Source organism: Anguilla anguilla, chromosome 8 (genome assembly GCF_013347855.1).
Source record: "Anguilla anguilla isolate fAngAng1 chromosome 8, fAngAng1.pri, whole genome shotgun sequence".
NCBI lineage: Eukaryota > Metazoa > Chordata > Actinopteri > Anguilliformes > Anguillidae > Anguilla > Anguilla anguilla.
In genome coordinates, this window is record NC_049208.1 from 5,944,584 (window position 1) to 5,968,302 (window position 23,719).

The 23,719-nt window shown below is 45.1% G+C and overlaps 2 protein-coding genes across 4 annotated transcripts in view; one reads left to right on the top strand and one right to left on the bottom strand.

Annotated features, from left to right (window-relative positions):
- The first annotated feature begins 1,573 nt into the window (after positions 1-1,573).
- kcnj9 (potassium inwardly rectifying channel subfamily J member 9) lies at positions 1,574-14,579 on the top strand. 3 transcript variants are annotated; one of them, XM_035431065.1, is made up of 9 exons: positions 1,574-2,047; positions 2,551-2,667; positions 3,630-4,147; positions 6,174-6,387; positions 7,869-8,070; positions 9,112-9,304; positions 11,808-12,005; positions 12,713-12,843; positions 13,956-14,579. In XM_035431065.1, the coding sequence occupies exons 3-9, from the start codon at positions 3,856-3,858 to the stop codon at positions 14,235-14,237; spliced, it is 1,512 nt and encodes a 503-aa protein (XP_035286956.1). In that variant the 5' UTR covers positions 1,574-2,047; positions 2,551-2,667; positions 3,630-3,855; the 3' UTR covers positions 14,238-14,579. The 3 variants fall into 3 exon arrangements, with proteins under 3 accessions (XP_035286956.1, XP_035286955.1, XP_035286958.1); XM_035431064.1 differs by lacking the exon at positions 2,551-2,667; XM_035431067.1 differs by lacking the exons at positions 1,574-2,047; positions 2,551-2,667 and adding an exon at positions 2,203-2,227.
- Positions 14,580-21,643: 7,064 nt separating this feature from the next.
- LOC118233562 (potassium voltage-gated channel subfamily H member 2-like) overlaps positions 21,644-23,719 on the bottom strand; it is a 133,853-nt gene continuing 131,777 nt past the window's right edge. Inside the window, exons 12-14 of the mRNA XM_035429320.1 lie at positions 23,328-23,514; positions 22,524-22,695; positions 21,644-21,956 (exon numbers count right to left, since the gene is read on the bottom strand). Of these exons, the coding sequence (XP_035285211.1) occupies positions 21,687-21,956; positions 22,524-22,695; positions 23,328-23,514 (629 nt within the window). The 3' untranslated portion in view covers positions 21,644-21,686. The remainder of the gene's footprint in view (positions 21,957-22,523; positions 22,696-23,327; positions 23,515-23,719) is intronic.

Consider the following 23,719-nt stretch of genomic DNA (forward strand, 5'->3'; position numbering starts at 1 on the left):
ACAATTGCAATCCCACAATTTTAAAAAGATGTTAATTTTCTTAATTAGATGCTTTTCATGTTATAGGGATTACTTACCCTCTTACACCGCATTATGTCAGATGTAGCTATGCATTCCTCGAAGAACTAAAGTCCTATGTCCACATCATAGTTTATTGTGCCATTTTGCAAACAATAGCGTTTAAAGAGGTCATTTTTTTACTTAACAAATTAAAGACTGAGATGAGTCAATAGACTCCTAATTAGGTCGTTGAAAATGTATTTAAGAACTTCAATAATCTTTTTATGAACACATTTATTAACACAATTCAGGTTTGGCTCGCTGTCATTTGGTTTGTCGAAGAATTATGAATTATCTACCAAATGGCTAGCTTTAGTGTCTGTGTGTCCACACTTTCACCAATTAATGTGGATTAAGAGGGCAAATAATCTCTCTCAACATGAAAAGCACCTAATTTATATAAATTATCTGTTTGTTAAACTGGAAAGCTGGAATTGCAATGGTGGTTGGAATGAAAACCAGCATACACAGGGGGTCCCCCCAGGACCAAGTGTGGGAACCACTGGCAGAGAGTGCTTTGATGAAATGCTTTTTCTCAGGTGGGTTTATTGACCAAATTAAGGAAGCAAAATGCACAACAGTACAGCTCCCAAGATAGGACATCTCCCTTATCTCATTGTGTGTAGATACAGTAAAACCAGCTAAATTTCCACCAACACTTGCCTCTACGTGCGATTTACAAAACGTAGGCTAATGATGGTCAAGATATTCAGGTGTAAGTCATACACACACAGCGAGCGAGAGAGAGAGAGAGAGAGAGAGAGAGAGAGAGATCAGCCATTTATGGAGAACCTCACTAGGGAAGCTTCTAAAACATTCTTGCAAGTAGGTTTAATATACTGTCAAATGTTCCGTGTTTATTTGTCTGAAATATGAGCCCAACAGGGACCATAAGTAGCCTACTCGGTAAGAGTTGATTTAACACTGAACATTTTGCCCCAAAACAATTCAGACTCCAATCCTGAAGCTGTAACCTTTTTGTACTTCACATCACATTAGAGTTTCTGTCTGCATGCGAAGACCAATGAAAAATTGTGTAGCCTATCAGCACAGTATGTACTTGCAGCCCACTGTGAAACAACGGAAAAACGGATATTGTTCAAATCAAGGTGCTGTGGGCTGTATACACGGAAATATATTCAAATATGTAATCATAACTGAATATATTCAGTTATGCTAGAAGAAAAGCTAAACTAGTAGCTAAGCGCTGTTATTTTTGCTGATAACGATGGGGATGTATTATTCATTCGTCGTCAAGAACATAAGGTTACACAGTGGGTATTATTATCATTATTATTATTTTTTTAAAAATTTATTTTGCAGTGTTGTGAGAAATTATTTGCTTAGGTTATTATATATATAGATTAATATGTTGCATAAATATTTTAAACAAGCAGTTACATTTTATGTATTATATAATCATATTTTATATATTTTACAGTTAGATTTTTGTTAAGACAGTGAAGATTTCTTGAGTAGCCTCTCTACGGAGAATTAAAATAAAAGGAAAACGTAGCTGCTACTGTAAACATTTCACGTCTAATTTAAGAGCACGCCCCCCCGTCTCTCTCTCTTTCTCTCTCTCGCTCTCTCTCTCCCCACCTGCGCACCATCGCCGAGCCGGTGATTCACGCTCTCCCCTTTTCAGACCGATACACGGATCATACAGTAGGCTAGCATACGGATTGCCTCCATTTTAACCTCCAAAAACTGACACGCAGGACGTTGGTAAATTTCGATTCAATTTGCGAATGTTTCCCGGCGTATTTGCCTTGCGATGGAAATAATTTAATAGAAGACCCCAGGCTTGGCGAACCAGGAATACGCGATGCTGCGATGCTGGACCCACCCGATTTGAATCTCTTGTTCTGCTAAAAAAAAATGGGTAGACTCGAACTTGAAGCTAGAACAGCGCATGCCCGGATCGGCGAAATGATTTCAGCTGGAATATAAACAGCAAAAAAAGAATTAAGATTTGATGCTTCAGGTAAGATACAACGTTTTATCACGCGTTTTTGACTAAAGACGTATGTCCAATCAGCGGCAAAGAAAGACAGAGTGTAATATATGCAGAGCACAATGGCTAGAATTAACTGCCTTCTGTTCAAGGATCACCCTACGCATTCGATGTGTTTTGAAACTAGCCTACCTGCCAGAGCGTTATCAGGTACTGCTGCACCGAACTGCACATTTTAGCCTACCAGTTTTAACAGGTGCTACGGCGGTGTTCTATTTAATTTCCATGGTTCTAATGGTTTAAGAGGCGCTCTGGTTATTTTATTACTATTCATGCTTCTGCTTATGCGCGACACACCGGAAAGATCAGCTGTTGGTAAATGTCTTATTACTTGTATGGCAAATACAAATATGCTGTTATATGCTCTCTCTCTCTCTCTCTCTCTCTCTCTCTCTCACACACACACACACACACACACACACACACACACACACATACACAAACGAATGCACACACTCTTCTCCTTCACACAGACCTAAGCACACACACACACACACACACACACACCCACCCTCTTTTACCTTCTCTCTCTGTCTTACATACACACACATAAATCTCTTTTTTTTCAGGTCTGGAATACCGTAGACCTTGTAAATACCCAATTTCAATGTCAATACAATATCAATTGTATACCTGTGCGAGAATTCTCGAACAGGTATACAAAATTGCTTAATTGTTCAGTTTGTACAAGCGCAGATTTTCAAGGTTATGAAAGCAGAGCTTTCCCCAGATAGAGAGGCGGCCTACACTGGCTGACACTAAGCAGAACACAGATAATTGTTTCGCTCTATTTTTGGAGAGGCCTGCAATTTTGCGACCCCCTTCACAACTAATCTGTGTGCACGGCTCCGACTTCCAAAAGTAAAAAAAAAAAAATTAGCTGGCAGTTGTAGCCTGAGGGACAATTTTGTTAGCAAAACCATGATAATTGAAGCACTTTCGAAAGCTACACTTCTTTCACAGATATATACAAATACATATACATATAGAAATACACAGCCCTCTTCTACTACGAACACTGCCCCATGGTTTTAATCATCGGCAGCAGTAATATGCGTATTAATGCGTATTCATCTTTGTTGTAAATGCATCGGTGTTGCCACAAGCCTTTGAACCAAACGGCACTGAACGCACGAATGTTAGCAGATTACTGTTGACGTTTCAAAGGAGGGATCGAGCATGCCACTTTCAAAATTTAGCCTGTCTCCGCTTGCTCTCGGATAAAAGTGAATCCCCGTATTTTAACATCGTTATTTTCACAAACGCGGTGATCTTATTTACCCAAATCCTATCACTGCTATTCGTACTGTAATATGAGATACACAGTAGGCTACTTAGTGGTGACTGTACAGTACTCTGATAGAGAACGTGGAGTACTCTGTATCTCAGTAAATAAACTGCTTGCTGGGAGCTTTCACACTGGAAGCAGAATGGATCACGGTTGCTCAGAGCATATAGTCATGGATCATATGTATGCATGCGTGTTAGTTATGTCTGTGTGGTGCATGACAGTGCCCTAACACCGTTCCTTCTGTTTTCTCCTTTATCGTAGATGCAAAGATACGCATCGAAGGTCTGAAGCAGGAAGCTTCTCTATCACTCTCAGTAGCTCAGTCATTCACTTACATACACTTTTGAACAAGTCACACATACAGTGCAACACACACGCACACGCACACACACACACGCACACGCACACGCACACGCACACGCACACGCACACACATACACATACACACACACACACACACAGGTGCGCGCGCACACACACATACATAATGGCTCTGGAGAACTCTGTCTTCACCCACCTCCCAGAAGCCCTCTCTCTCCCGGTATCTGAGAAGGGGGAGGGGCCTGTTGCCGAGGAAACCGGTCCCGCCCCACCCGCTGGAGTGATTGACGTATCGGAGGAGCTGGGGCACGTGGTAACCACGGACACGGCCGCGCCCCCCGAGAAACCGGTGGCTCGGTCGTTCCAGTCCAAACTGGCTGCCCGCGAAGCCGAAGCGGCAGCCCGGCCGACCAGGAAGAAGATCCAGCCTGGGACCGAGAAGGGCAAATTCGGCTGGGGTAAGCAGGTTCTGGGCACCATCGACCAAACACACTGTGACTGGAAATAATGCACCCACTATAGTGCCAACAGCATAGTGCTGACCTCTGCTAAGGCGAAAACGGTCTCTCTCCGCATGCGTGCGCGCAGTCAATGTCTTGGCAGTCCAGCTCCGTTACTTTCTGATATACGTTTGGCCTGATGGTGGCGCTAGAGGAAAGGTCATGGGGGTCACCAAAAATCAATCGGTTCCTTCCTGTTGGGAACACGAATTCGCATCGCAAATTTCATGGCAGTCCGGCCATTACTTTTACAGAGATGTTTTGATCAAATATTGAAATTTTTTGCCTGATGGTGGCGCTAGAGGAAAGGTCATGGGGTCACCAAAATCAAATGGCTTCTTCCTCTTGGGAACATGAATGTGCAGCATGAATTTCATGGCAATCGGACCATTACTTTTACAGAGATGTTTGTCATGGACGCGGATGGACAAACGGACAGACAGACGGACATCATTACATAACCTCCTTAGTGGACATGGTTATGTACTATACTTGGCCGCTGTACCTGTATATAATTTATACGGTATACTGTAAGTCGAGAAAGAGACTACATACATTATACATTGGGAAGGAACATTGCGGTATTAGAACAAGCTTTATTCTAGCGTGAGGATATTGCCGATATTGCTAAAAAATAATGACAAAAACTGAAGGCAAATACATGTAAGGCAACAGGAGCCCTGATGTCATATATATTATGGGAGTTCTCAAAGAGCTGGGGGATATCATCTTTAAACCACTAACAGGTGTTTTATGGACTGTATAAAAACTGGAGAAGCACCCGACGACCGGAAGCAAGGTGATATAATACCGATATATAAGAAAGGGGACTGTGCTGATGCAGGAAATTACAGGCCTGTCAGGTTAGCTTATAGCTCTTGTAAAATACTGCAATCTTTTGTCAGGATGTTGGAAATATTCCTTGAAAAAAAAAAAAACAGATCTTAAGGGAAATCTGACATGGTCTTTGCAGCGCAAGACCATGTCCAAGAAGACTCTTGGGCTTCTTTGAGGAAGGTACAAGCTAGAAGACTAGATGACATTATAAATCATGATATAATTTGGACTTCTAAAAAAGCATTTGATAAGTACCACATGAGAGGCGTATTCACAGAATGAAATCAGTGCAAATGACAGGAGCTGTTTCAGTGTGTGTATAGGATTGGCTCCTGGGTAGAACACAAAGAAGTAATGGCCAGAGGTATCTTGTCTGAGCAAGGTGTTATGGGAAATGGAGTCCCACAAGGATTGCCGTTGAGACCTCTGGCTTTCCTTAATTAGGAAAGTGATCTTTATAGGGATCTCTTTTGTTCTCTCTCTCTCTCCCTCCATCCCTCCTCCCCCTTCCTCTCCTTCCCTCCTTCTCTTCCCCCCTCTCTCTCTCTCCCTCCCTCCATCCCCTCTCCCCCCTTCCACTCCTTCTCTCCCTCTCCCTCAATCTCCTCTCCCCATCCTCTCCTTCTCTCCCTCTCTCTCTCTCCCTCTATCCCCTCTCCCCCTTCCTCTCCCTCTCTCTCTCTCCCCCTCACTCTCTCTTTCTCTCTTGTTCTCTCTCTCTCCCTCTCTCTCCCTCCCTCCATCTCCTCTTCCCCATCCTCTCCTTCTCTCCCTCTATCCCCTCTCCCCTTTCCTCTCCCTCTCTCTCTCTCTCTCCCCCCCTCACTCTCTCTTTCTCTCTTGTTCTCTCTCTCTCCACCCTCCCTCTCTCTCCCCTTTCCTCTCCTTCTCCCCCCCCCCCCCTCTGTCCGAGGGGGCGACGTAGCTCAGGAGGTAAGGCCGATTGTCTGGCAGTCGGAGGGTTGCCGGTTCAAACCCCGCCCTGGGCGTGTCGAAGTGTCCTTGAGCAAGACACCCAACCCCTAACCCCTAACCCCTAACTGCTCTGGCGAATGAGAGGCATCAATTGTAAAGCGCTTTGGATAAAAGCGCTATATAAATGCAGTCCGTTTACCGTTTACCATCCCTCAACCCCTCGCCTCTCCAGGCCGCAGCAAGCGCAGAAGGCAGCGGTACGTGGAGAAGAACGGCCGCTGCAACGTCTCGCACGGAAACATGAGGGAGACGTACCGCTACCTGACCGACATCTTCACCACCCTGGTGGACCTCAACTGGCGCTGCTCGCTGTTCGTCTTCGTCATGGCCTACGCCGTCACCTGGCTGTTCTTCGGGGCTATCTGGTACCTGATAGCGTACTGCAGGTGAGCCAAAGCCTGTGATAAAGGTGAGGTGCACTTTTGTAACCTGATATAGGTGAGGTATAGCTTATCGTATGGGCACAGGTGTGTTATACCGTATCGCCCAGTGCGAGAGAGGGTACGATTTAACACATGCTGCAGGTTAGATATAACATGATAAAGGTGAGGTGCACTTTTGTGTCCTGATATAGGTGAGATATAGCTTATCGTATGGGCACAGGTGTGTTATACCTTATCGCCCAGTGCGAGAGAGGGTACGATTTAACACATGCTGCAGGTGAGATATGCCTCATCACATGATAACGGGTGATAAAGCAAAGCAAATAAAACAGTCTCAGATAAATGTCATTTATGTAATATGATGTGCTATTTATGGTGTCTCGTATTTGAATAACATCCGCTACATTGTGATTCTCTATTTTAATTCAGAGTCTGTGTGATATTTAAGCAGCCTGTAGGGGTGATTACTGAAAGGTCAGGAGTGGACCTCCAGGGCTGTTAAAAAACGAATAATTATCTTAATAATTCGACTATGAGAGTGACCACAAATCAAATCAAGTCAAATAAAATCAAATTTTATTTGTATAGCGTATTTTACAGCAGTTGTCACAATACGCTTTACAGACAACCCTAGCCTAAACCCCCACAGGAGCAAGCCTAAGGCAACAGTGGCAACAGTGACGACAAAGGGCACTGGATTCTAGGAACGCATCGGTTCTCTGAAAAACAAACCAATAAGGATAAATATGATAAAAAAAAGTACAATGAAAGATATTTTCCATACTTACAGTTCTTTTTTCCCAATTCAAAGTGCCATATTGGCAAAAAATAGATCTGTTAATGTTGCCAAAGCGTACAGAAAAACAAACGCAAAAGAACAATGAACAATAAATTCTATGTTTAACTCAGGAAGCAACGACAACAAATGGTAAATAATAAATAAATAAATAAATGGGGCGACATAGCTCAGGAGGTAAGAGCGGTTGTCTGGCAGTCGGAGAGTTGCCGGTTCGATCCCCCGCCCTGGGTGTGTCGAAGTGTCCCTGAGCAAGACACCTAACCCCTAATGGCTCCCAACGAGCTGATTGGTACCTTGCATGGCAGCCTTTCACCGTTGGTGTGTGAGTGTGTGTGTGTGAATGGGTGAATGAGAGGCATCAATTGTAAAGCACTATATAAATGCAGTCCATTAACGAAGAAGATTTATGTCAAGCAGTGTTTTGGCAGGCTAATATGTATTATGGTACAGTGTGTATTGCGGGATAGTGTATAGGGATGTTATATAGAATATAGAGATGTCGACCCTTCCCCTGATAGGATTTCCTGTGTTTCTTCTTTTTGCCAGGGAATGGAAGTCTTTTATAATTAAAGACAGTCTATTAAAATATGCTTTTTTGAAGTCTTTTTTGTTTGTTGTTGCTATGTAGGAGGAGGTTCAGCTCTGAGATAACTGTCTTTCTTTCTTCCCCCCCTCTCTCTCTCAGGGGGGACCTGGACCACCTGGAGGACGAGACCTGGACGCCGTGCGTGAACAACGTCAACGGCTTCATCTCGGCCTTCCTGTTCTCCATCGAGACGGAGACCACCATCGGGTACGGGCACCGCGTCATCACGGACCAGTGCCCGGTGGGCACCATGCTGCTGCTGCTGCAGGCCATCCTGGGCTCCATGGTCAACGCCTTCATGGTGAGGTCACAAACAAACAGAGCCCGCCGGTGCTCGCCGCCGCCGGCGCGGCAGAGCGGGTTGCCATGGTAACGGCTCCTGGACCCGGTGAGGTCCGTGGAGTCCTCTGGCCATTTTTTTTTTTTTTTCTTTTTCCTTTTTTTTTTTCCTCCCCCCCTCTGAACAGGCTCTGGTTTCGCTGACATTTTGTAATGAATGAATGAAATGAATAAAATTATTATTGTGAGCGATGCTGGCTTTCGGCTACACAGGGTAACTGGATCTCTGTTTTTTAATTGGTTGATGCTGTCAGCGTGGGGGCGGATACGTGTCGCTGTGCATTGTGGTTTAGTGTGTAGGTTTATGTTCGGTTGTAGGTCCTGCGAGCGTGTGTTGGCGTGCACGTGTGGCTAGTGTGTGGTAGTTTGTAGTTGTCTTTGTGTGTTCAGGTGTGTATTGGTTTGTAGTTATGTTAGTGTGTGCAAGTGTGTGTTGGTTTGCAGTTATGTTAGTGTGTACAGTTGGTGTTGGTGTGCAGGTGCGTTAGCGTGTGCAGACGTGTGTTGGTTTTGTAGGTGCGTTAGTGTACACAGGTGTGTGCTGATTTGCAGTTGCGTTGGTGTGCGTGTGTGTTAGTGTACACAGGTGTGTGTTGGTGTGCGGGTGCGTTGATGTGTGCAGGTGCGTGCAGGTGTGTGCAGGTGTGTTGGTGTGCGGGTGTGTTAGCGTGCAGGTGTGTTGGTGTGCAGATGCGTTCAGGTGTGTGGGTGTGTTAGTGTGCAGGTGTGTGGGTGTGTTAGTGTGCAGGTGTGTGTTGATGTGTGCAGGTGCGTTCAGGTGTGTGCAGGTGTGTTGGTGTGCGGGTGTGTTAGCGTGCAGGTGTGTTGGTGTGCAGGTGCGTTCAGGTGTGTGGGTGTGTTAGTGTGCAGGTGTGTGGGTGTGTTAGTGTGCAGGTGTGTGTTGATGTGTGCAGGTGCGTTCAGGTGTGTGCAGGTGTGTTGGTGTGCGGGTGTGTTAGCGTGCCGCTCCCGCAGGTGCGTGAAACGCTCGGCTCTCCCGCAGGTGGGCTGCATGTTCGTGAAGATCTCGCAGCCGAACAAGCGGGCGGAGACGCTGGTGTTCTCGCGCAACGCGGTCATCTCCCTGCGGGACGACCGGCTCTGCCTCATGTTCCGCGTGGGCGACCTGCGGAGCTCGCACATCGTGGGCGCCAACATGCGCGCCAAGCTCATCAAGTCCAAGCAGACGCAGGAGGGTGAGCTCGCCGTCTGCCCTAGGGACCTGCAGTACGCTACGCATGCTAATCGCTAGGGAACCTACAGTACGCTACGCATGCTAACCGCTAGGGACCTGCAGTACAGTACGCTACGCACGCTAACAGCTAGGGACCTACAGTACGCTACGCATGCTAACTGCTAGGGACCTACAGTACGCTACGCATGCTAACCGCTAGGGACCTACAGTACGCTACGCATGCTAACCGCTAGGGACCTACAGTACGCTACGCATGCTAACCGCTAGGGACGTACAGTACGCTATGCATGCTAACCGCTAGGGACCTACTGTGCGCTACGCACGCTAACCGCTAGGGACCTACAGTACGCTACGCATGCTAACCGCTATGGACGTACAGTACGCTACGCATGCTAACCGCTAGGGACGTACAGTACGCTACGCATGCTGACCGCTAGGGACCTACAGTACGCTACGCATGCTAACCACTAGGGACCTACAGTACGCTACGCATGCTAACCGCTAGGGACCTGCAGTACGCTACGCACGCTAACAGCTAGGGACGTACAGTACGCTACGCATACTAACTGCTAGGGACCTACAGTACGCTACGCATGCTAACCGCTAGGGACCTACAGTACGCTAGGCATGCTAACCGCTAGGGACCTGCAGTACGCTGCGCATGCTAACCGCTAGGGACCTACACTAAGCACTGTCACGTTAACATGCTAACATGTGCGCCAAGCTCATCAAATCCACTCAGACACAGGAGTGTCAATTACATTACATTACATTACATTCATTTGGCAGACGCTTTTATCCAAAGCGACGTACAAAAAAGTGCATTTCATGGTCATAGACAGCTGGTAAACACAGGTTCAGTAAGGTACAATACTTATTTTGTACAGCTATTTCTAGCCAAATTACACACATGGTACGTGAACAGTCATTGCAAGAAGATAGGATCTGAGCATAAATTCGTAACTGAGCGTTCATGTGACCTATGACACAGTCTCCTCATGCTTTGGATTATTCCAGGACCCCGTGTTTATTCCCTGATATCGTTCTGACAGTCTTCATTGGCGTGAAAGTGAGAGGGGATTTTGTGGCTGCTGGCCGTCTGGCTGAGATGATTGCTGTTTTCCAGTGATTTTTGCCAGCTGTGTTCACAATTCTGGATAGTTTGTTTGTAATTAAACAAGGTAATTACATGGCTAATTGCACAGTGAAGCAAAAAAGAAAGAGTGGCAGGTTTTAATTAATCATACGCCTTATAGTCATGATCACAAAAAAAGGCAAAATGCAGCAAATTCAAAATGAAGACACTGAGACACAAGAATAATTATTAATTCAGAAAGAGTTAATTTTAAGTTGACACATTTTCAAACTGGAAGAAAGAAAATACGTTCAATCACACACATAATTTATACTTTAAATGTCATAAGATTCTGCAAACTGTCCAGGGTGTATTCCTGCCTCTCGCCCAAGTGCGTGCTGGGATAGGCTCCAGCACCTCCCGTGACCCTGCCCAGGAATAAGCGGGTATAGATAATGGATGGATGGATGTGATAATAGATTATTAACTGGAAATAAAAAAAAGATAGTACCAAGTGTCATGAAGCAAATGCATTGTAAACCTAAACAAATTCATTCTATATTGGAGAACTATTTTTGTTTTGTTTTGCACAAGAATAATGGTTAAGGGAGCAGGTTCGATTCCCCGGTAGGACACTGCCGTTGTACCATTGAGCAAGGTACTTAACCTGCATTGCTTCAGTATATATCCAGCTCTATAAATGTATGCAATGTAAATCCTATGAGAAAGTTGTGTATGTTGCTCTGGATTAGCGTGTCTGCTAAATGCCTGTAATGTAATGGAGCTGGAATTGTAAATCCAAGGCTGTGGGTTCAGCTCCCAGGTGGGGCAGTGCTGTTATGTCCTTGATCGAGGTGCTCAACCTGATTCGCTTCAGTAAATATCCAGCTGAACAAATGGATCGTATGTGAAGAATTTAAGCTGTGTAAGATGCTCTGGATAAGCCCTGCTAAATACCCAAGATGCTACTATGAATCCCATTTTGAATCCATTCAGCGATAAGTCCTTTTAATTCTCACTGAATTAATTTTGATGATGAATCATTCGTGCATGCGGTCCACTGTGAAATGCTTCTTGGAAGTTTCATTGGAACAACTACAAAACACAAGTCCGATTTTGTGACAGTTATTCATAGCCATGAACACGTTAAGTCTAGTTCACACAGTAAACATTGCTCTCTGACCTAACCTATGCTCAGTCGAACTAGGAGGCACGACAAGCTACAACATCAAGATAATGATACAAGGGCTGAACAGAGGTGCGTTCAAGTTCAGCGAACAAGGCGAACGTTTGCAAACCATTTCAAACTTTTTTCCGTTAGCTTTGTGTTCGCCGCGAACATTCGCCTCTGAATTTGAGCGCACCTCAGGACTGTAGTTTCCTGGGTGAGTAACATTCCCCCTCCCATCCCCCCACCTTCTCGCGCAAGGTGAGTTCATTCCCCTGGATCAGACGGACATCAGCGTGGGGTTCGAGACGGGGGACGACCGCCTGTTCCTGGTCTCCCCGCTGGTCATCTCCCACGAGATCGACGCCCACTCGCCGTTCTGGGAGATGTCGCAGGCTCACCTGGAGAAGGACGACTTCGAGATCGTGGTCATACTGGAGGGAATGGTGGAGGCCACCGGTTAGTAACTTAGCCCCTTTTTACAGCTGTGAGGTCATAGATGTGTGATTATGATGTTCTAGAACTGAACATTCTGATGCTGATGTCACAATCACTGCTGGTGACTGAAAACAATGGACTTCAAGAACACTGATTAAAAAAAATAAAACGTTCCAAAAAACCTGCTCTTCAAAGGTTTAAGTGTGAATGACCGATTCAAGTGACACAAAAATGATGAGTGTTGTGATTTTCAGGTCCTGGTGTTGTGAGTGTGCACTACATGTGCTAGTGATATGAGTGTGCACTACAGATGCTAGTGATATGAGTGTGCACTAGAGGTGCTAGTGATATGAGTGTGCACTACAGGTGCTAGTGATATGAGTGTGCACTATAGGTGCTAGTGATATGAGTGTGCACTACATGTCCAAGTGATATGAGTGTGCACTACAGCTCCTAGTGATATGAGTGTGCACTAGGTCCTAGTGATATGAGTGTGCACTATAGGTCCTAGTGATATGAGTGTGCACTACAGGTGCTAGTGATATGAGTGTGCACTATAGGTGCTAGTGATATGAGTGTGCACTACAGGTCCTAGTGATATGAGTGTGCACTGTAGGTGCTAGTGATGTGAGTATGATTTTCTGGTCCTGAGTAGTACACCAGTGGTTATTAACACCAGTGTGCTGCTCAGTGTTTAGGTGTGTTTTTGTGGTGTGCTTTGTTCCCAGGTATGACGTGCCAAGCTCGGAGCTCCTACCTGGCGGAGGAGGTGCTGTGGGGTCACAGGTTCAGTCCCATGATGTCACTGGCGGAAGGATTCTTTGACATAGATTACGGGGCTTTCCACCACACGTTTGAGGTACAGCGAAGAATCTCTCCCAGCTACTGGCCCCATTACACTGGGGCCCCTTATCTGTCGCAGTTCCTGCTTCCGGCCACCAGAGGCCGCCAGTTCCCCAACCCTTGTGTGGCCCTCATTTTTGTCTGTTTGGTCTTCCCTGATTGTGATCGTTGGATTATTTGTTTTCACCTGTTCGCCCTGTGTGTTTAAGTTATTTGTTCCCACCGTGGCATTAGTGTTGTCTTTGCATGTTCTGTCAGCTGCTGGCCACTCTGCGTCTAGTCTTTCGTCTAATTTTTCTCCCTCGTGTTTTCCTGTTTGTTGATCTTGTTTTGCGTTCAAAGTTCTCAGTAAAGTCTTTTTTGTTCACACGTGCCTCTGCTTCGTGTCTCTGTCTCTGTGTATGGACCCCTACCCTGAGCCTTGTGATACTTCTCAACTCATTAATCTGTACCATCACAGTTTCCCTGAAGAGCTCAGGCTAGCTTCTTGGCCCATTCGTATCTGATGTAGCTAACACGCTTGCTAATTTGTCCATAAATCTGAAAAATAGCTTGACTGTGTTTTATTACTAGACCATGGCCACCCTAAAACAGACATAATCTTGTTTAAAATGAACATCTAGCTAATTAGCTAGCATGTTACATCGGGTATATTGTACTGTAAGGAAATACTGCCCTTTGGCTTCAAAGAACTGCTTGCTAGTCGCTAATTACTGGCTAGACATGAGATTCTGACAACCTGTCAGATTTACAGTCGGCTGACATAAGAGCATTCAGGAGATTGTGGTCTAAATGCAAGAAAATGCGCTCCAAGCAACTCCATAAGCAGCTTGAACACTGATTTTTCTTGTAGCACACATAAGCAGATTAATGTCATAATGTTTATTTATATTTATAAGCATCAGTGTCAGTTTTTTTTTTATCTTTGTCGATGCTTTTTGACTACTGTGGTACTGTAATAGTGTAATATGCACAAGCACAATCTTCGGAGGTGCGACATTCCTCTACTCTTTCATGTCTAATTCAGAATTATTTAAGATGCTATGAAAATGAAAAAATATTTTTTTAACCTTTGCTTTGCCTTGCTGAATGTGTATGCGTATTTAACAAGAAGACTGCTCTTCTCAGGTGGACACGCCCTCCAGCTCGGCCCGAGAGCTGTCATTGGCCGCCGCCCGACTGGAGGCGCACCTCTATTGGTCGATCTCCAGCCGGCTAGACGAGGAGAAGTGGGACGGCCCCAACCTGACGGGCCATTCGGAGAAGCAGCCCGGCAGCGGTTCGGCCAATGGGAAGGGAGGCGTCGGGCCGACGTTCGCTCTGGGCGAGACGACAGAGACCCAGGACCAATCAGGCCTAGGGGAGCAGAATGGCAGTGTTACCACAGACCAATCAGAGTCCGAAGCTTAAAGAATGAGGAAGTGAAATGGAGAGTGTGAATACTTACTGATCCAGAGCAGTCACGGCAAGCTTATTTTAGCTAGATTACATAGTATCTATCAGACCTGGGTCAAATGCGTATTTGTTTTGGATTCAAATACTTTTCTACGCTTTACTGATCTTGTGTCTGGTGTATTGGAACCAATGAAATACTATCAAAAAGTGCAAACTCCGCCTTCTAGTCATATTGGAAGGCTCAGTTACACCAGGCAAGATCAATGGAGCACAGAAAAGTATTTGAATCCAAAACAAATACATATTTGACCCAGGTCATAGTATCTATATAAAACAATACTTTAATTACACAAGGAGGAGATTTGTTTTGCTATAGTAGAGACATGATTTCTTCATTAATTCAATTATCACACGTCTAAAACACAGAATTACAAATCTGTCAGGGGCGTCCACTCTTATCCGAAATGGGTCGGCGTGGGTGCATATTTTGTTGTTTGAGCCCAGCACTATAAAAACCTGAGTCAGCTAATTAACTAATAATTATGGTCTTCAATCAAGACTAGAATTGGGTGTCTTGGTGTTGGGCTAGAAAAAAAAAACCTGCACCCCACACCGGCCCTTTTCGGATAAGACTGGACACCCCTGGTGTATATTATATAATATAATAGTCCCCCCCCGGGATTGTGAAGGCTTGCTGGTTAGAGAACGTGACTGAGTAAGTCAACAGTATGAATATAGCTGACTCAGCAAATTCTGGAAAATGTACATTTGCTTACACTGGTAGACTTACTGGTCTGGCCTGTGGCAACACAGCTATTGGAGATGGATGTGGAAATTCAATACCCTGCACACGGGCGCTGGTAGACCCCTTTTACTGGGGCACGTACCTGTGCCCCAGTAAAATCTCACGTTTGAGATTTTTTGAAACAAGCTCCTGTATTTGGCAGTGGATTAATTTAGATCGATAATAACGGGAAAGGAATGGATTTTTTTTTTCTAATCCACAATGTCAGAGCAACGCGGGTTTAACCCAAAATACAAGCTGGGGCGCGCACCTTGCGGTCCGGGCCCGTACGCAGCGGCGTGCACGTTACTGTCCGCGCGCGGCAGTGTGCGTGTCGTAGGCATTCCAGAAAATAAATTGTGTGATTTGAGTAGTGGGGGGGCCTGCGCCCCAGTGGAGCGTTATGTCTAGCAACGCCCCTGACCCTGCATCTTGGGGTTCATACGGGGCGGGGCTGAAAGAAGAAACGCAGCGGGTATGTTGACAAATAGATGATAATATAAGAGATTCAGAGAGAGAGACATAGAGGTGCAGGTGGAGTGCCAACAAATGAATAAGATCAGTATAAACAGACATCGGTAGATGCTCTGGGAATGACTGAGATTAAACCACTTGGGATAGAGATGCTTAAAAAATAGTACGGTAGATTTAGAAAAACTGATTATACAAATAGAATACTTTTATAGGTAACGCCACAATTGCCCTTTAAGGTAATATATTTATTGATATTTATGCATATATCCAGGAAAAAGAAAAACATTGTTGAGCAATCAGCTTATATATATATATATATATATATATATACGTTTAGAACAATAGACTGATATAACAATTACCTGAGCCATCTTTAAAAATTAAGAATAGACTAAAGGAAATAGCCACAGATATAAGCGGGAAACCTAGATGAATGAATAAACCACCATAGATATCCCATCAAGATCATCCATAAAAACCTATCAATGTTCAGATTTACTTATTTAAAACATATTAATTTATTTATGATTCATTTTAATAATACCGCACGTATTAAAACGGATCTAATCTAAGTGTGTGTGCAATAAGGTCTTTGGGTAAAATTAGGTTTCACTTTGAAAGGGTCACAGTTGAAACATGGCACTAGAGTTCAGAAATACCGGTTAGTATTTTTATGAATGTCGAAAACGTTTTCTCACATCCTGACGAAAAGCACAACAGTATCAAAACTCAATATAATGCTTCTGCTGCATCGTAGATAAGTGGGAAAAAACTTACCTGCTGTTTTTATTATTAAACCAATGTATTAGAAATAATAAACTTGTTACCACTGAGTTTTGGGTTTTTAAAAATTTATTTATTTATTTTTTTTGCATATAATGGAAAACTAAGTTTAAATATATCTGTATTTTTTACATAATCTGTCTGCTTACCTGTCTGTCTTTGTAAGCATGAGTTCAATGTCTTTTACATTACAGTGCATTGCTTTGCTTCATGTATTTCGTTATTCTTTCAGCCGCACGTCCAGTCCTCTCTGTGCCCCCCTCAGCGGGATTGAGAGCAATTTGTATTCCGAGCGCTCGCACTGCTAACAGAAACCGGGTAAATGTTGAACTATTGAATTTTTCCCTGACATTTCATGAGCCCCCTTCCCCCTCCCCGTCCACCCCTTTCCCTGTACTCATTCATCATGCTCTCTCTCGTCCCTCTCTCCATCTCTCTCTTCCCTCTCTCTCTCTCTATCTCCCATTATCTCTCTCATCTCAGCAATTAACAACTGCACTATACAGGCTTCTTGTGACAACCAAGGGAAGCTAATGCTAATATTTAAAAAAAAAATGTTTCCAGTGTTATCGTGCTACATTATATTATACTATTATGTTATGCCACCTCATCTATAATTAATATAGTTCCTTTCACGGTCCAGTTATACAGTAGAAAAATGGACTTCAGGTGACGTATTTATGCGAGAGTGGACGTTCCGTTTTGCTCACGGAGGCGGATGTTGGAGCGTTTCATGTTTTTTACATTTTTATTTAACCTTTATTTAACAAGGGGAAAAAAACCCACTGAGATCTCTGAAATCTCTTTTGCAAGGGGGACCTGACATAAAACACAAAGTTCCCAAGTTACACAAGACAGTAGACAAACAAGATGTGGGACACGCCTCGTCTATTGGATTCCAGAAGACAAAAGGACAAAAAAATTATTATATTAGAGCACTTAAATTCGAGTTGAGCCAAACCATTATCCATAAGGTGGGGTAGCGACTGTAGTCTATATCTTGAACAGGGCAATCAATGTTGAATCACAGTGAATAACATTGCTGTATAATTGACATTATGCCACTATGGCGACTAGTGATGGGGAGTAAGTGAAGACTAACTGTACCGTGCGGTTTATGGATGCACCTGTATGGATGCACTAACTGAGGTGGAGGTGGCAGGTGAGACAAAAAAGAGAAAAAAAAAAGGGGGGGGGGGGGGGGGGGGGGGGGGGGGGTTAGACCAGACACATCAACCCAAGGCAAAACCTGAAGAAAGGTCCTGAACCAGCAACAGCAACAACAACAACAACAACAAAAAAACGCTATAATGCAGCCTACAGCAAGCTGTTATCCTGTGGAAAAGGTTCAGGGTATGTCTATTTAGACTGCCTTTACTAATGATGGAATTTGTCGAATTGATGATGAATTACTGTACATGCATATTCTGATATGGACGTATTCTACTAGATGTATCACAGAATATATACTATAATATACTACTGCTGTATACTATATATATATTACTAATTAACAGAATTTGTCTGCAGACTGACTACAGTGTACTAATTACAGAACTTATTTGATTTTTAGGGAACATGTATGTAGTTACACAAAATGATTGTTATGGATTTAGTTTTAGTTTATCGATCCATTTGTATAAATACTATAAGGTCATAAACAGGACTCCAGTGGTGATTTGAGAATTCATAAAAGGCTTGTGCGTGTGTCCCGTACTGTGTCGATAAAATATTAATCTAAGGGGGAGAAAAGAATGAAAGAAATGCTGTTAAAAATAAATCATGAATAGAGAAACAAAAAGAACAGCTATTAAAATTGAATTATGAACCCGCTAAAATAAGCTACCAGGGGCATCAAACCTTCAGCGGTTACGATCAATTTAATAGTTTAATAGTTTTTAGACGTGAAGGGTTGACAGAACAGCCCAGCCCTTGAATCCTTAAGTGCTACAAGTCAATACACCAGTCAGTCCACTCCTTCGCCGTCGGATTTTTTCAGCTGTTTTTATTGACATAAATAACAAACATACCGTATCTTGACACATCACAGGAAAAGAATGGGGATGAAGAACGTGAGAGTTATGCGGTGAGAGTTCTGTGCTTGAGGGTGGCCAGTTTCCACCCACCGGAGAGTTTTTTTTTTTTTCTTCCTGTGTGGAAGTGGTGCATTGTGGGTAGGTAGGGGGTCGTGACCTGAGGCTTCATTCCCAGATGAATCGCATGCTGTTGCGCGGACGAGCAAGGGACCGACACCTGAAGTACTTCAGTGAATACATGGCTGCGTGAATGTACGTTTTGTGTAAGTTTTAAAGAGTCCTTAGATAAGATTACCTGTTAAGCAAATAATGAAAAAGTACTATTTATTTTTCCATTGCAGCATGCCAAGCATTGAATATCAGAAGGTAAAGCTTCACAAAGACTAAAATGTCAAAAATTATTTAATAAATAGCCCCTTAGGAGTACATTATAACCTTTCTTTTCAGTTTTTTTTTTACAAGCTACTGTACCTTCTATATCAAGGTACCTGAGAGCTACTGTACCTGGTCTGAATCACATTATGATAATGACTACTGAAACCTAAGTGGCCTATTCCATCTAACCACAAAGTGAAAACCCATAACAGTATGTGCAAATCAATAAAACATTCTAAGACGGCATTGCTTTTCGATTGAAAGTGAAAGCAAGCTGACCCGCCACAGGACAGCCAATCCGGGCCCTTCCTTTCAGACTTTCAGACAGCCCACAGAGCGGACAGCCTGAGCTGCACCTGTGCTCAGGTGCTCAGTGCAGGTGAGAAGGGACCTGAAATCACCAAGAGGAGAGAGACTCGGCCAGCAAGGACGTTCAGCCTAGCTTACGATATGCGCCACTTAGAAATTTCACCTTCTTCATTAAAAACAAACAAACAAAAAACTAATTAGACTGTGGTAAAAAATTTTTTTAAAAATACCCAAAGAAATGTTTACTTACACACAGAGGGCTGAAGATGAGGTACTTTGGGATTTTCTGGGTTCAGGGCCTTGTTTGCAACAGACAGACCTCAAAGTAAAAAAAAAAATCATACAGAGAGGATGGAATGAGGTGCATACAGACAATCTAAAGGGAAATCATGAGAGTAAAAAAAACAAACTAAAAAAACATCTTTTTTTCATTGGTCTCTGCTGTGAGATTTGCTGCCTTCAGTGACAGTTAACCAGCCCACTGCCTCTCTCCGTCGATGTAATTTGTATGCAGTTGCCTTGACCCCAAACCCTGTCTCCTCTGGGTAATTGTTAGAGCCGTGCATGCATGCGTATCTCTCTCAATACGCCTGCTAATTGGCACCCTGACAGGTCAAATATGGAAGCACAGAAAACCCAGAAAACCCACCGAACAAGTACACCAACCCGAGATAAGCAGGACGTGCAGTCGGATTTGGGAGCAGGAGCACGTGTTGTTGTTGTTGTGAATCTCTCGATGGACGCTCACGCACAAGAAGGCCTGTAACAACGTATTTCTGGCCACGAGCGAGCGGCCATTTTGACAATCCCGCAAACATCGATAGTGGAGGCGATTGCACCCGTTTCAAATCGAGTTACGAGCCCACCTGTCACCTGTAATGAGCATTCACCTGTCTTCATAACCACTGCGAAGGTCTGGAAATGCAAATGTGGATCATTCAATGTAAACCACAGAGAAGTACACACGTTGTTACCACAGGCAGGTAAAGTATCTCGGTATTGCTTGTCGTCAGAACCCGGGATCGAAGCTCACTCTTCTGTGTTCTGTGCAAAAAAAAAAAAAAACCCAGCCCTTATGAAAAAGTTATACATTGCAACAGCGATTTTGTCTAGTGCTTAAGGAGTTGTAATCTGAAGGTTGGTGTCACAGCTGTTGCTGCACAGCTCAACGTAAAACTGATTGCTTTTTGGGAGATTTCCAGTTTTACAAATAGGGAAAGGGGGAGTTACATCAGGCGGACATCTTGGTTTTGGCTAGACTTCTCTACATTCTCTTCACTGAGGCCTAAAGTACAGTGTGTGACAAATTAGAGATGAGACAAACTATTCTATTTTTGGAGTTTACCTTAAAGCAAATAAATATTGTAACTGTATATATATTTATATATGTTGCATGATAACATAGTCAATCCAAATAAGAATTTTCACATCTATATCAAGCATATATTAGAAAAGTTCATATGTGCACATGCAATATATTGCGCATAGACTACAAACTATATATTTACGATGTCATTTTACAAATATATTCTACCCACACACACACACACACACACACACATAACTTGCACATGGCGGTAAATGGCAGTAAATTGCGCAGAGTAATTATTCGAATCCATCGGTGTGTGTTTTGGAAATGCGTGTATCACTTTTTCATAAGGGAAGCCGTATTGTCAGAAGCTAGAGCGACAGCTTGGCTCAGGCACACCTCTGAAACTAAATCTGATGCAGTACGCACAGTACATAACTGTGCACATATACCGATTCACTCCGCTTTAGCTAGCGTTAGCGTACTCTTTCAGGCCCGTTTCCATTCAACCTACACATAAGAGTTTGATATGTTCGCAAAAAAGAGTTCATGGCTTTTTTTCAACCCCTTGTTGTTGTTTTTTTTTTTTTCAAAGGAGCAGAGAATTACAGTTTTTATCTGGGCAGAATCCGAGCTGCTCAGCCACCCAAATCCCGAAGAACCAGGTGCGAGTAATCGGCCAATAGAGGGACAGGACACCACCCGACGTTAGACCAGCTAACGCTCAAGTTTGCCAGGCAATTTTCAGAAGGCCAAATGACATATACCTTACACACGTCTGTGTATATGTCCTTATACAGGTATATGGACATATACCTTACATACAGGCATATGTATATGTCCTTAAAAGGACATATACCTTATATACAGTGTCAGTAGCAGATAAAAGTCATGGGTAACGCTTGTCAGAGTTACCCAGTGCCAAATACAGCAGTAAAGGGAATTTTTCAAAAAACACCCCGACCGTGTTCCCAAACAGCGTCTCTCGGTGTCAGCAAAACAGCTGTGCCACCTTTATTTCTTTGTCTTTTTCATTTTTTTTTGTTGTTGCCCAGAATGCATTTCAGTAGTTTGATGGTGCTTCTCTCCTCTGTCACAAGGAACAGGAGGCGAAATAAAGAGCAAAAAAACCCCAAGGCTGATTGTTAGAAGTCTAGCCCCCAACACCCCCCCCCCCCCCCCCCGCCCCCGCCCCCCCGCCCCTCGAGGCAGTGCAGAGAACGTTCCGGAAGCGGAGAGAGAAAAAACCGATCGGGGGGGGGGGGGGAATCTGGCACTTCCTCTGTGGGCGTGTCTCTCACCCCCTGGCGAATCGGCGACCGCGGGGTATGACCCCCCCCCCCCCCCCGGCGCGGGGCGGGGCCGAGGCAGGTGACCCCCCCTGTCCGCCCCCCCTAGCTCCCGGGGTCCGAGCCGTGTCTCTGCGGCGTCCGTGAGTCCAGGGGCGCGTGGCGCTCCTGCAGAGAGAGCCGTCGGCTGGATTCGGAGTCCGGGGGCGCCGCCACTGCCCCCTGCCACGCCCCCGTCTCCGAGCCGCTCCCCAGGCCACTGGCGCACGGGGGGCGCGTCTCTGACGGGCCGTCCCGGGGCGGGTCCGCGGCGCTCCACAGACATTCGGGGGGTGTGGCTAAGGGCCCCCCCGCGCAGACCTGGGAGTCCAGGATCTGGAGAGGAGACATGAGACCATGCAGGATTACAGAGAGTGGGGGGGGCAAGCAAAGATACAGCTGAGGAAGACCACAGAGCAGGGAAGCCCAAAACCTGTTACTGCAGATTTACCGTCCTGTAAGATTTCACTTCAACCCTAACGAAGCACACCTCATTCAACAGCAAAGTATTACAATACTATAACAGTACTAATAAATGCTATAACACTACTATACTACAACTGCGTTCATGGCTTTTTAACCTTTGTTGTTTCAAAGGAGCAGAAAATATGGTTTTGTGGGCAGAATCAAGGTGTTCAGCCACCCAAAGCTACAAAGAAATAATTGATTAAGAGAAAATATTTTGAATCAGAATGTTCCGAATTCAGATTATAAAATAACTTTTGTTTTTTAAATTATTTAAAAAATACTGGCCCGTGTGAAAATATGGCTCAAATATATCATAAACAGTCAGTTAGCTTTCAGGGCCAGCATGTTTTTTTAAATCCTTGGCCACCAGGGGGCACACTCTCAAAGCAGATTCTGTAGCGGTGTCGTGCTGCTGCTGTGGCAGGGGAGGCGTACCTGAGAGACAGAGGCCAGCGTTTCTGTCTCCGGGTTGGGGGTGGCGGGGTGCCCCGGGGGGGTCGGCTGGGGGGGGGAGGACACGGTGCTGTAGGACGGGGGCACGATGGCCATCTGCCTCTGCAGCAGCTGCATGATCGCTCCGATGTCCGCCGACATCCGCGTCTCCAACCTGCAGGCGCAAAACCGGGGGACAGGCGTCCCATATTTCATTATTATTTATATTTACATTTTTTATGACAATAAATAACAGGTTTATTTTGTGGGCTGCAATGTTTGAACATGCCTTTTTGTTTGGCATAGAAGTTTCTAAAACTTTTTGCAGTAGCTGCAGTAGTCAGCCTCTCACCTATGCGGGCCCCAGGTAACTCATCTGCATGAGCTCCAGGTATCTCCCCTGCGCAGGCTCCAGGTAACGCACCTGTGCGCTCCAGGTAACGCACCTGTGCGCTCCAGGTAACGCACCTGTGCGCTCCAGTTATCTCACCTGTGCGCTCCAGGTAACCTACCTGTGCGGGCTGCAGGTATCTCACCTGTGCGCTCCAGGTAACTCACCTGTGCGGGCTCCAGGTAACTCAACTGTGCGCTCCAGGTAACTCACCTGTGTGGGCTGCAGGTATCTCACCTGTGCGCTCCAGGTAACTCACCTGTGCGGGCCCCAGGTACCTCACCTGTGCGCTCCAGGTAACTCACCTGTGTGCTCCAGGTAACTCACCTGTGCGGGCTGCAGGTACCTCACCTGTGCGCTCCAGGTACCTCACCTGTGCGCTCCAGGTACCTCACCTGTGCGCTCAGGTAACTCACCTGTTGAGCTGTTTCTGCAGCAGCTCCAGCCGGTTCTCCAGGCCGCTGCGCTGCTGACGGGTCAGGCAGCGCAGGGGGGTGTCCGGCGGGGGGGGAGAGGACAGGCTCTGGCTGGGCAGCTCCTGGTACTGCCGCCCCCGGCTCTCCCCCCAGAAGCTGAAGATGCTGGAGACGCCGGAAAAGGCGCCTGATTGGGGGAGACAGTCACATGACACTGTGTAAATCGGCTGATTGGCCATAATGCCACACAAGCTCTGAACGGGCTCAAGGTTTGGCGGTCGACTCCTGTCTACATGTGGTACTGAAACCCGTGAGCTATCATCAATCCATCCATCCATTATCTATACCCGCTTATCCTGGGCAGGGTCCATCCATTATCTATACCCGCTTAA